At 41.0% G+C, this 13598-nt stretch overlaps 1 protein-coding gene across 1 annotated transcript in view; it reads left to right on the top strand.

Annotated features, from left to right (window-relative positions):
• ACSM5 (acyl-CoA synthetase medium chain family member 5) overlaps positions 1-12697 on the top strand; it is a 30061-nt gene extending 17364 nt beyond the window's left edge. Inside the window, 7 exon segments of the mRNA XM_025274862.3 lie at positions 623-746; positions 1610-1690; positions 1829-1930; positions 7799-7926; positions 8011-8110; positions 10422-10541; positions 10948-12697. Of these exon segments, the coding sequence (XP_025130647.2) occupies positions 623-746; positions 1610-1690; positions 1829-1930; positions 7799-7926; positions 8011-8110; positions 10422-10541; positions 10948-11064 (772 nt within the window). The 3' untranslated portion in view covers positions 11065-12697.
• The last annotated feature ends 901 nt before the right edge of the window (positions 12698-13598 follow it).

Genomic DNA, 13598 nt, shown 5'->3' with positions numbered 1-13598 from the left:
TTCTATGATGTAAGAATTCTTCCTATCTGTCGATATATTGTGAATATTTACACAGCATGATTTGATCAAAAGCAGGCTTAGAATGATTTGTTTAAGCAGAAAGTGATTGAAAGATATTAGGTAATAGACAAACCAATTTAATCCAAAGGGGAAAATGATCATAAATTTATTTACAGTCTCTGATCTTTCACATGTTGAATAATTTGTTGAATACTTTTGCAACAGACTTAATATCTGTCAGAATTTTGGGGTTTCTAAAGGGCTACTTTCTATCTTCTTAGTTGTTAATTAATTTCTCTTTTTCACAGGTGGTTGTCCTAACCAACTTATTATCAATCAGTTTGTTTGCAACTAAATAATTTTGACCAGTTCATGTGGAATTCACCATTGTTATGCCAAAACCTATTGTATGAGGTTCTGATTTTATTTCAAACTCAGATAAGATTTTTTAAAAAATTTTCTGTCCATGCCTGCAAGGTCAGGGCACTTGGGGCAGATTTGTAATCTTTATAAGTATGGGAGCCTATGCTTTAGTGCCTCGAGGTGTCTTCCAGCAGTGCTAGAGTGTGGGGTTGGGCATGGGGATTCTGACACATGCAGCCTTGTTTTTTGGTTGAGAAAGGTACCAGTTTCAGAGCTTGAGACACTGTGTGACTGGAGGGGAGGCCCTGACTCCTGATGTGAGGGAAAAGTGGAAGAGCCAGACGGGCCTGGAGCTGCACGAAGGCTACGGCCAATCTGAAACCGTGAGTGCTGCCAGGCCAGTCCCTGACCAGGTCACCTCCATCTGAGCTCTCCGCCAGTCAGTAGGGATAGCTGGTCTGCAGAGCCTCCTGCATTTCTGGCTGTTGTCTCTGTGACATCTTCAGGGACTGCCCTGTCCACAAGGAGGAGAAGTGAAGTCGCTCAGTCATGTCCAACTCTTTGTGACCCCATGGACTATAGCCCACCAGGCTCCTGTGTCCATGGGATTTTCCAGGCAAGAGTACTGGAGTGGGTTGCCATTTCCTTCTCTAGGGTATCTTCCCGACCCAGGGATCAAAACTGGGTCTCCCACATTGCAGGCAGACGCTTTACCATCTGAGCCACCAGGGAAATCCATTCTCCATTCACAAGGAGGAGAAGCTATTAACAAAACACTAGCTTTTGTTAGAAACACAATCGGCCTTTCTTCTCTTTTGTTTTAAAGGTAATTTAATTTCACAATGACACCATAGCCAGCAAACTAACGCTCATGGCTGAGGTATTTGTCTCCACCAGGACAGCCCATGTCGGTCTCTGGTCAGCACCCAGTCTTAAACAGCATTCTCCACAGCCACCTGGGCACAGACTTGGTGATCAATTGAGTCTTTTATCTTCATGACCGCTTAAGCTCTTTATGTGTGAGTGTCCATTTGAGTGTTCAATAACGGTTTGTTCTCTATGGAAAGAATTGAAGGATGAAAGGAAGCAAAGGGAGGGAAGGAAGAAAGGAAAGATGAAAGGAAGGAGAGAGGAAGAAGAAGAAAGAAGGAGACAGAGTTTGAAGGCAGGGTGAAAGGAAAGGCACGGACCAGGAAGGAGACTAAGGAGATAAGCCTCCTCCTTATTGGTGCTGGTTTCTCTTCAGGTTGTAATCTGTGCCAATCCAAAAGGGATGAAAATCAAGTCAGGATTCATGGGGAAAGCGTCCTCACCATATGATGTGCAGGTAGGCAGCCTCTCCCAACTGTTGATAAGGCTTGAATAAGAGAGCAAACACACATATCTGGATTAGCAATAGCAGACAGTTGGCAGGGTGGCCTGGCTGTACAGACATCAAGACACCCTCCTGTGATCTCTCTGCCAGGTTGTAGATGAGGAGGGCAATATCCTACCTCCTGGAGAAGAAGGGAATGTTGCTATCCGTGTCAGACCCACCAGGCCCTTCTGTTTCTTCACTTGCTATTTGGTAAGTAACAGGGAATGGCCATTTTCACAGCAATTGCACTATGCCAAGCCTGGTGCTCCATGCTTTATAAGTATTTATTTGTTTAACTTTTGCAATAACTGCATGAGTTGGCACTAATATTGATAAGATGTTATTATCAATAAGGAAGCTGTTATAGAAAAATGAAGTGACTTATCCAATATCGATCACTTACTATTAATATGTACAGGACATGGGATTTAAATGTGGTATGTCTAAGGGCACATACCATCATTTTAATGATGAGATAAGGGCAACTCAATCATTTTAATGATAAAATCAAGGTTCAGAGACGGGAAGGGACTTATCAAAGGTCAAATTAAAATTTCTTATAAGAGCCTAGTTTTCAGGACTCATTGCCTTGAGTCTTGTTGGATAAGGGTTTGCTGTCTGGGCTTGTGTCCTGGGTTTCCAGTGCAAGTTTCTGTGATAATCCAGTAATTAATTCTCCCTTATACCCACCTTGGGTGGTATTTATGATGGATTCTGTTTTCTCCAAACTCTTCTCTACAAAACTCTGCTGACCTGGTTCTCAATCCTGGATGCTCATTAGTAGCAGCTTGGAAGCTTCATACATACTGATACTCAACTTCCAAGTCAGTGAGAGGCAACTTTCTGAGAATGGGCCTCAGCTCCCAGGTGACCCATATGTGTGGCCCAAATTTATAGGAACTCCATCTGCTGTGTATACTAGGTCATCAGTCAGCAGCAATATTGGAAGAAGCAGATGAAAAACAGTCCATTTGTTTTTGAAATGCTGTACATGTATTTTGTGACTTTTCTGTGATTACAAGAGGAAAATCTTTCATGATATTCCATGTAAAGTCATAGAAAGCTACCTACAAAACAACAACAATAATAAGATAGTAATTCCATCAAGCAGAGATGATGTGAAAATTTAAATGTATTTCCTTCTAATCACTTTTGTAAACAAAAGTAAATCCTTGACTTTCCTGAAGAATTTATTCCGTATTCACTGAGTACCTACTTCATGCCACTAAGTATTCAGCACTGGACAGCAAAGATAAGACCCTTGTCCTCATAGGGCTTCCATATAGGACCTTTGTGAGTCTGTGATCATGCCATTGAGAGTCAATGTAAAGTTTTTTCCTAACAAGAACATTTCCTTTCTTCAACTTTTTCATTTCATCCTAGCACTAGCTGTTAGTTTTGTTTCTGGGTGATTTTTAGCAAAGAAAATTCTTAAGGCATTTAATCTCTTCATGAGAATCATGGAGCATTGAAAATTAATAGAGGTTGTCAGGCCAGAGTTGCTCTGTGAATGCTGAGTTGTCAGTACGACTAACCAGGTAAGCTCATCCCCCTTCATTAGTGTGTACATTCCAAATAGCTGAGATTGTACTTGTCAATTAAACCAATGTGCCCATGTCAATTTTATGCCCAGTGTAAGGAATTTACTTATTTTCCTATGGGGAAGCAAACTGTCAAATGCCAGATGTTCATTAGAGAGTTGTTTATAACAGACAAAGAAATGTGGGCATACTATCTGAATTTCTAACAGTGGGAAATTAGTTACATAAATGATATTATAGCACTCCATATTAAAAAAAAGAAGAGATAGAAAGAAAGATAGAAAAAGAAGAAAAAAAGAAAGGGAAAGGACTAAAAAGAAAATGAATCCAATTTCTAATAACATGAAATTGTTTAAATAAATAATATTGCAGTCACACAGGGGAATATTATGCAACTATTTTGTATTTCATTAGACTTTTTATTCTTCTGAGGAGATATTCATGATATATTGTTAACTAAAGTAAAATTGGATTTTATAAATACATAGAACAGAATATTTTGTATTCACACAAATGTGTATATGCATAGAATCACAGATAACTCATGAAAAGGTCCCATACACAAGATCAAATTTTTAGCCTTAGTTATCTGAATAGTGAGACTGATCTTTTGTCATCCTTCATCTTTATTTTGTATTTATTCTATAAGAAATATATGATTATATAATATAGAAATATAGAAATGATAAATTTTTTAAAATGAAAGGGTCCTCAAGTACAGTTTCACATATAATTGGCACTGCACCATACCACAACTTTGTACTATGTACTTTTTAACATTATATCATGAGCCTTTTTTGTGGCACTCAATATTTTTGGAAAAATTCATTTTTTTAATGACTACTTAGAGGTCCCCCACTTTGGGAGTAATATGATTATTAAGCTTTGTGAAGCACATTCCCTTCTGAGGGCCTTGGCTCTGATGGCAGCACATTGAATACATCTCTGTGCCCAGCCTGACAACAAGCATCATTACCCTGAGAAAGAGACTTATTCACCAAAACATTATTATAAGTGTCAATATCTAATAGAAAAAATTTCTCCTTCTTACTTAATTTCTTTAGAAATGTTTTACCTACTTACTCTTATTTCTCTTTTCTTTCATAGTCAGTTTAGAATCAACTTGTCAGGTTCTCTGAAAACTCTTAGCATTTTAATTGGAATTGCATTGCTTATAGATCAATCTGTGGATAATTAACATCTTTATGATATTAAGTGTATTTTTCTAGTTATGCATATCTTCTTTGATGTTCTATAGAGTTTTACCTTTTCTGTATATGCTTCTTACAGATTTAGTGTTAGATTTATTTTTAGGTATTGATAGTTTTCTTTGCAGCCAAAGATGGAGAAGCTCTATACAGTCAACAAAAAAAAGAACGGGAGCTGACTGTGGCTCAGATCATGAACTCCTTATTACCAAATTCAGACTTAAATTGGAGAAAGTAGGGAAAACCACTAGACCATTCACGTATGACCTAAATCAAATCCCTTATTTGATACAGTGGAAGTGAGAAATAGATTTAAGGGCCTAGATCTGATAGATACAATGCCTGATGAACTATGGAATGAGGTTCATAACATTGTACAGGAGACAGGGATCAAGACCATCCCCATGGAAAAGAAATGCAAAAAAGCAAAATGACCGTCTGGGGAGGGCTTACAAATAGCTGTGAAAAGAAGAGAAGGGAAAAGCAAAGGAGAAAAGGAAAGATATAAACATCTGAATGCAGAGTTCCAAAGAATAGCAAGAAGGGATAAGAAAGCCTTCCTCAGCAATCAATGCAAAGAAATAGAGGAAAACCACAGAATGGGAAATACTAGGGATCTCTTCAAGACAATCAGAGATACCAAGGGAACCTTTCATGCAAAGATGGGCTCGATAAAGGACAGAAATGGTATGGACCTAACAGAAGCAGAAGATATTAAGAAGAGGTGGCAAGAATACACAGAAGAACTGTACAAAAAAGATCTTCATGACCCAGAAACCAGGATGGTGTGATCACTGACCTAGAGCCAGACATCCTGGAATGTGAAGTCAAGTGGGCCTTAGAAAGCATCACTACGAACAAAGCTAGTGGAGGTGATGGAATTCCAGTTGAGCTATTTCAAATCCTGAAAGATGATGCTGTGAAAGTGCTACACTCAATATGCCAGCAAATTTGGAAAACTCAGCTGTGGCCACAGGACTGGAAAAGGTCAGTTTTCATTCCAATCCCAAAGAAAGGCAATGCCAAAGAATGCTCAAACTACCACACAATTGCACTCATCTCACACGCTAATAAAGTAATGCTCAAAATTCTCCAAGCCAGGCTTCAGCAATACGTGAACCATGAACTTCCTGATGTTCAAGCTGGTTTTAGAAAAGGCAGAGGAACCAGAGATTAAATTGCCAACATCCTCTGGATTATTGAAAAAGCAAGAGAGTTCCAGAAAAACATCTATTTCTGCTTTATTGACTATGCCAAAGCCTTTGACTGTGTGGATCACAATAGACTGTGGAAAATTCTGAAAGAGATGGGAATACCAGACCACCTGATCTGCCTCTTGAGAAATCTGTATGCAGGTCAGGAAGCAACAGTTAGAACTGGACATGGAACAATAGACGGGTTCCAAATAGGAAAAGGAGTACATCAAGGTTGTATATTGTCACCCTGCTTATTTTACTTATATGCAGAGTACATCATGAGAAACGCTGGACTGGAAGAAACACAAGCTGGAATCAAGATTGCTGGGAGAAATATCAATAACCTCAGATATGCAGATGACACCACCCTTATGGCAGAAAGTTAAGAGGAACTAAAAAGCCTCTTGATGAAAGTAAAAGAGGAGAGTGAAAAAGTTGGCTTGAAGCTCAACATTCAGAAAACGAAGATCATGGCATCCGGTCCCATCACTTCATGGGAAATAGATGGGGAAACAGTGGAAACAGGGTCAGACTTTATTTTGGGGGGCTCCAAAATCACTGAAGATGGTGACTGCAGCCATGAAATTAAAAGATGCTTACTCCTTGGAAGGAACTTTATGACCAACCTAGATAGCATATTCAAAAGCAGAGACATTACTTTGCCAACAAAGGTCCATCTAGTCAAGGCTATGGTTTTTCCTGTGGTCAAGTATGGATGTGAGAGTTGGACTGTGAAGAAGGCTGAGCGCCAAAGAATTGATGCGTTTGAACTGTGGTGTTGGAGAAGACTCTTGAGAGTCCCTTGGACAAAAGGAGATCCAACCAGTCCATTCTGAAGGAGATCAGCCCTGGGATTTCTTTGGAAGGAATGATGCTGAAGCTGAAACTCCAGTACTTTGGCCACCTCATGCGAAGAGTTGACTCATTGGAAAAGACCCTGATGCTGGGAGGGATTGGGGGCAGGAGGAGAAGGGGACGACAGAGGATGAGATGGCTGGATGGCATCACTGACTCGATGGACGTGAGTCTGGGTGAACTGCGGGAGTTGTGATAGACAGGGAGGCCTGGTGTGCTGCGATTCATGGGGCCGCAAAGAGTTGGACATGACTGAGCAACTGAACTGACTGACTGATTGCTAGTTTTGCTTTTTCTTCATTTTTCAGAATACATTTTTTAAATTAAAGTATAATTTACATACAATGAAATGTCCCTGTGTTACATGTACAGATCAATGAATTTTGACATGTGTATTCACCTGTGTAACTACTATGGCAATTAAGATACAGAACATTTTTTATTTCCCCCAAAAGTTCTGTTGTGTCCTTTTGCAGTCAACTCCTAGACTCCAGTCAATTGCTAAATTGCTTGTCATCATTGAAGAATAATTTCCCCCTTTTTTAAAAAAAGAACTTGATGTAAATAGAATCAAAGTATTAATTTGTGTGTGTCTGCTTTCTTTTTTTCAGCACATGTTTTTGAGATTCATCTGCATGTGCCAGTAACTTGTTCCTTTTACCTGTTGAGCAGTAGCTTTTACTTTAAAGCTTTGAGAATCAGAATTTGATGTTTTATTTCTTTCCTCTACCCTTGCTTTTGTCAACCATCCCCTTTCTATTTTCAGTGATTGCTGAGCACAAAGAATATCAGTGTGCTCTTTTATCCTGAAAAAACAGAGCTCAAACCAGGGCTTTGAAGCAACCTAGAGGAGTGGGATGGGAAGGGAGGTGGGAAGGAGATTCAAGAGGAAGGGGACATATGTATACCTATGGCTGATTCATGTCGATGTTTGTCAGAAACCAACAAAATTCTGTAAGGCAGTTATCCTTCAATTAAAAAATTAATTCATTAAAAAAAAAAAGAGCTAACAGCCCTGTGCCCACCCCCCTGCCCACAAGTATGCTGCCTAGACACTTCTAGGGATGGTAGTGAGTGTCTGTCCTTAATCATTTTCTGGCAGCTTCCTTTCAGTTAAAAAAGGGAAAACCCACAGATTCACAGTTCCCTGTCCAATGGGGATCTGGCCACTGGATTTCCTGTTGAGGGGTCCTCAGACATCTGCAAGGGACTGCTCAGGCCTTATGTACTGAGTGACTGTGTTCAGATGGCCCTTAATGGACTCACTGTGTCTTTCAGGACAACCCTGAGAAGACAGCAGCATCAGAACGAGGGGACTTCTACATCACAGGGGACCGAGCCCACATGGACAAGGATGGCTACTTTTGGTTCATGGGAAGAAATGATGACGTGATCAATTCCTCAAGGTCAAGTTGTCTATACTTTCCTTCTTCCTTTGAAGCTTCATAGGAGAGAGGAGGACCCTTGAAAGAGTTTTTTTTCTCTTCCAGCTACCGGATCGGGCCTGTTAAGGTGGAGAGTGCACTTGCTGAGCATCCAGCTGTCCTGGAGTCTGCTGTGGTCAGCAGCCCAGACCCCATTAGAGGGGAGGTAACTAGTCCAACCAAGAGCATTCCCTCCTGGTTCTGTACCTACCAGCACCCAGCAGAGTAACCTGGAAGGCCCAGGTTCCCTCATATCTCACTCCATCCAGGTACTGCAAAGCCTGAAATGCCACCATCAGACAAATACACATGTCTCTTGGTTAAGCATTGCCTTCATGTCTTTGAGGATACAAATACTCTCCAGAGGGACACCATGGGAAGATATAAACACTTTGGTGTCAACTGGACATGGAACTGGATCCAAAAGGGGCTATTAGATGGAGATGTTGGTGGCAGGTGCAGGCTTTGTCATTCACCCTGTCCAATAAAAGGTCCTTTTCCATTTGCAGATGAGAGTATAGTGAGCACGCCAAACATGGTCACTGCTGGCTGTGACCTGGTAGGGATAGCCAACTTGAGGGATGACAAACTAAGTATCCCAAGTGACCTTGATATGTCAGATGTGCTCAGTCACTCAGTCATGTCCGACTCTTTGCAGCCCCATAGACTGTAGCCTGTCAGATTCCTCTGACAATGGAATTTTCCAGGCAAGAATACTGGAGTGGGGCACCCTTTCCTACTTCAAGAGATCTTCCCAACCCAGGGACCAAACCTGCATTTCTTATGTCTCCTGCATTGGCAAGCAGATTCTTTACCAGTAGTACCATCTGGGAAGTCCATGATGTATCAGAAAGATGAGCCAATTTTAATAAGCTGGCCTTTCTCAGGAAATATGCAAATACCTTCCAATGGGTCCCAGAAGAAGGGACAGTATGAGAGAAATAAACTCATAGGCAGACCTATGAACTTTTCAGTGGCTATAAATCCAGCATAATCCTAAAGTATAATGTAGTTACTTTATGAAAGTTAGTACAAGATCAAGCTACATCCTCAGAAGCCTCAGGAGAGAGGAGTGATTTGCAAAGTCTGGATCCCGGACTGCTCACAGCTGCATCTTCTGGAAGTTTTGTTTAAAATACAGATTTCTAGACTTAAAGTGAGACTTGTTGAATCAAAGTGATTGGGGATGCAGCCTTAAGGAGTCTTCATTTTGACCAGAAGCCCCTAGCCAAGTGATTCTGATACCCACCAAAATTTGAGACCACTAATAAACAGTGAAGGAGATGAGAGTCCCATCTATGAGGTACAGAAATTGTACCTGGAAAAGTATGCCTAGTCCTGCATGCCCCAAATTAACTGGGGCTGTGACAAATGCCTGTGTGTTCAAAGTTAAGCCAGGTATAGTGCTCAGACTAGAACCTGGCACATAGAAACTGTTTGATAAATGCTGGGTAGTTTTAACAGTAAGAGAAGGCCCTTCCTAAAAGCCAGATCTATCTGCAGCTGAAGTGGTATGAGATGCCCACCACTGGAATGTGTGTAAAGACAATGAACCACTGCTGAGGGTATTGTTGGCAGAGTTGTATGCTGGCCTTTGAACTCTTCCATGAACTCTTCCATGGTTTCTATCTGAAACCATGTTCTGTTGTGTCTGAGTTTGGGACTGTTTCTTGTCCTTAGCAAGAGGCAACCTGCAAGAAAGATATGGACAGAGAGAGCCAAGGTGCAGAATGTCCAGGATGTTTCAGGATGCCGGAAACAGCTGTGCAGCAAAATGCTTGCTGATTGCAAATACTCATACATGCAGTCTCAGAAAGACCCACCACCCCTTGAAAATGGTATAAATTTTCCCCCAGTCCTGCCTCTCCAACCCTATTCCTAGCTGCCTTCCTAGTTAAGAAAAGACTTCCCTGATGGCTCAGATGGTAAAACAAATCTGCCTGCAATGCAAGAGACATGGGTTCGATCCCTGAGTTAGGAAGATTCCTGGAAAAGGGAATGGCTATCCACTCCAGTACCCTTGCCTGGAAAATTCCAGGGACAGAGTATCCTGGTGGACTACAGTCCATGGAGTCACAGAGTCAGCCACAACTGAGTAAGCACATACAGGTACACTATGAGCCCTAAGGAGTCTGTGAAACTCCTCTCTCCAAAGTATTGTCATCTTAAGAGAAGCATGTTGGCTTCTAACAGTGTCATTTCATGTATGGGGAAGAGTTTTGTAAATAGGACTCTAAACCACTCTATAAAAGCCATAATTCCCAATAATTACTCCCAATAACTGATCCTAAAAAGGCAGACAACAGAAAAAAATTGGTGTCCAATTTGCTGGCCGACTCCAAGGCACTGGTAAAAGTTTCATGTTGAGCTGGTAAATGTAAGAACTTATTCACAAGGCTAGGTTAAAGAGAAAAGAGTTGTTATATGGGGACTGATTCTTTGTTTTTTCCTTTGTTTGGTTTTGGTTTTTTCAACAGGTGGTAAAGGCATTTATAGCTCTGTCTCCAGCCTATTCGTCACATGACCCAGAGAAACTAACCCAAGAACTCCAGGAGCATGTGAAAAGGGTGACTGCTCCATACAAGTACCCCAGGAAGGTAAACATCTGGAAGTTCTAGGACTTGAAAAGCTGGGAAACCAAATGGGTATGTGCTCCCTGCACTCCTACTCAGGGCCAGGCACTAGGAGTGTGAAGACTGAGTAACTCTGGCTGCTGCTTCATCCATTTCTCCCTGTTTCTTCACTGGGCCTTCCTTTTAGCACACTGTGTGCCCTCCCTAAGAATTGGCATAAACAAGATTCAATGGGTGGCACCGAAATGCTTCTGGAAAGTGCCTGTATTCCAGGCCAGCTGTTTTTATTGTTGCCATTTGGGGAAAACAGGAATCATGGATGCTTTCCAATGACATGTCAGAGGGTAATGATTCTTTCAGGACAAAAGTCTTGCTGTGAAATGATAATTGTAAAAAGTTTTTTGTTTGGTTTTTTTTTTATGGTCACTAGATGGCCTTCATTTCCGAACTTCCAAAGACGGCTTCTGGAAAGATTCAAAGGAGTAAATTGAGAAGTCAAGAGTGGAAAAATGAGAAGCAACCCCAGGAAGGTCCCATAAGTCACTGAAACTTCCAAGAGGAAGTGGTGGGATCGCTGGTTAATCCCCACTTGGAGCAACATCCTTTCAACCCTACTGAAATCAAAGGCTTGTAGTCTCCAAATGGGCATCCTTAGCATCATTGGATGACCCTGGAAGAAAGCAAAGAACATCATTAACCACCAGTTCAGAGCCACTGCCCTGTCTAGCAACTGTTCGGTGGCTTAACTTCCTCATCTGTCTGGAGGTATCCTCAGTAGCTGCCCACTGATCTTACTTCCTAATAAGCTTTTAGCTAGCCCTCCAAAGGACAGGTCACCAGAGTGTTGGGAGCACTTATGATCTTACTGCCAGGGGCAGTGTAACCACTTGACCCTTTTGATAAAGCTATTTGGTAATCATATCCAGGGCCACAAAATTTAATCATACCTTTAGTTCAGAAACTCCATCTTTGGAAATCACTACAAAACAAAATACTCAAGAGATAGTTACTGTATAATTGTTTAAGACAGTGACAAATTGGGGGGAAAATTAATGCCTAAGTAATAGGGTAATGATTAACTAAATTGTGGTAGATTAACTCAATAACATGTTTCATAGCTGGCCATTAAAAATATGTGTTGGGAAAAACTTGGGCTACATTCATTTTGTCAGAATAAAAATAATATATGTATAGTGGGGAACCACAACTTTCTATGATATAGGAAAATCTACAGAAGAAAAAAGTCTGGAGGAAGATACACTAAGTGTTAACAGAAATTTTCTTCAGTATTGAAAATAATGGATGATAGATTTTTCCTTTCCCTGCATTTCTTTATTTTCCAAGTTTTTCAGTGAGTATATTTAAATCTTTTAATGAAAAAAAATTATTTTACAGAAATGATCACTGAATATCACACTCTGCCTCATATCTTGTTCTTCCTCCATATACAAACACATCAACTCCAAATGCTAGCATGCTGTCTCACCCAGGAAAAATACAGGGACCTGAAGTCATGTCTCAGAAGCCCAGAAATGGAAAGGGTAGCTCTGGGCAGCTGAAACCAACCATGCAGAGAAGAAGCAGGTGGAAAGTGATCCTAGTGCTGCTGCCTGACTCTCAGCACTTTCATTCACTCATTGATCAATGTTTATTGAGTACCTACTCAGTCCTGGACTGGGGACACACAAGGATAAGCAAAGCCAACTGGTCATCATCTGTATTAGTCTGCTTGGGCTTTAATAACAAAGTACCATGAGCTGGGCAGCTTTAATGAAAGAGATTTATTTCCTCAGTTCTTCATCCTGTAAATCCCAGATCAAGGTGTTGGTAGGATTGGTTTCAGTCTGAGGCCTCTCTCCTTGGTTTGTAGATGGCTACCTTCTCATGGGTCTTCACATAGCCCCTTCTTTGTGCATGTCTGTATCCCAATCTCTTCTTATAAGAACAATAGTTGTATTGGATTAAGGACCCAAATTCATGACTTCATTTTAGCTTAATCACCTTTTTAGGCCCCCATCTGTGAATACAACTACCTTCAGAGGTCTAGGGGTTAGGACTTCAGCCTATAAATTTTAAGGGGACATAATTTGGCCCATGACACTGTTGTAGCCACACGTTCCAGGAAACAAAATCACTCAGAAGGACAATGAAGATAGTGGAGTGCAGTTTATTACACCGGCGGGCCCAAGGCAGAGTTTCCTCTTAGCCAAGGACCCCGACCAGTTTTTGTGAAAACCTTATATACCCTAAGTGTACATGCCCAAACCCACCTCCCCAAACTCCCTGAAACTAGTCTGAACAAAGGAAAAGAAAGATACAGTCAAAGATAACCTGTGATTCATATGCCTTAGGCCTAGGTAGTTAACAGTGGACAATTATCAATAGGCCTGTGGTCATACCCCAATAAGCATAATAGAATTTATGATTCTATTTGGTTACACAGATAATTAGGGTATTCTTTTAGGTGATGGAGAGTCTAGGTACGAGCCCTGGGGCTCTTCCATCCAGGGGGTCTGGTTTTCCAGTTGGTATGTCATTTCCATAGATACTGGGCATATAGATCAAAGTCCATAGTCCAGCCCAAGATGGAGTTCTGCTTTCAAGACGGAGCCTGTTCTGTCTGTTTCCTCCTTCATTCCCCTCTCTTGATGCTCTTAACTCATAGTATGATCATCATTCATAGGTATATATTGCACCCTAGCTCTCCGACCACCAATTTGGGAGAATGATACCAACCTTTGGGTTACAAAGTTCATAATACATTGTAAAATGCAGGGTCCACAAAGCAGAACTATCAGGGCAACTATAACAATGGTAAATATAGTTTTCCACCAATCACCCTTCACCCAAGATAGGACCAAAGTTCAAAAAGGAATATTATCATCAGACATAGCTTTTACCTGACCTTTCATGTCATCTAGGGTGGCTGATATATTGTCAGATAAATCAGGAATATATACACAACATTCAACTTTAATTATAGCACAGGTCCCTCCTTGTGCCGAAACTATGGTTAGTCTCAAGATGATACTGGCAAGTCCTTGTAGCAGCAGTTGATTGTAGCGCTTCATCTCTTTTTCT

The sequence above is a fragment of the Bubalus bubalis genome, chromosome 24, assembly GCF_019923935.1.
Source record: "Bubalus bubalis isolate 160015118507 breed Murrah chromosome 24, NDDB_SH_1, whole genome shotgun sequence".
NCBI classification, from domain to species: Eukaryota; Metazoa; Chordata; class Mammalia; order Artiodactyla; family Bovidae; genus Bubalus; species Bubalus bubalis.
This window is presented reverse-complemented; position numbering and strand designations above follow the sequence as displayed.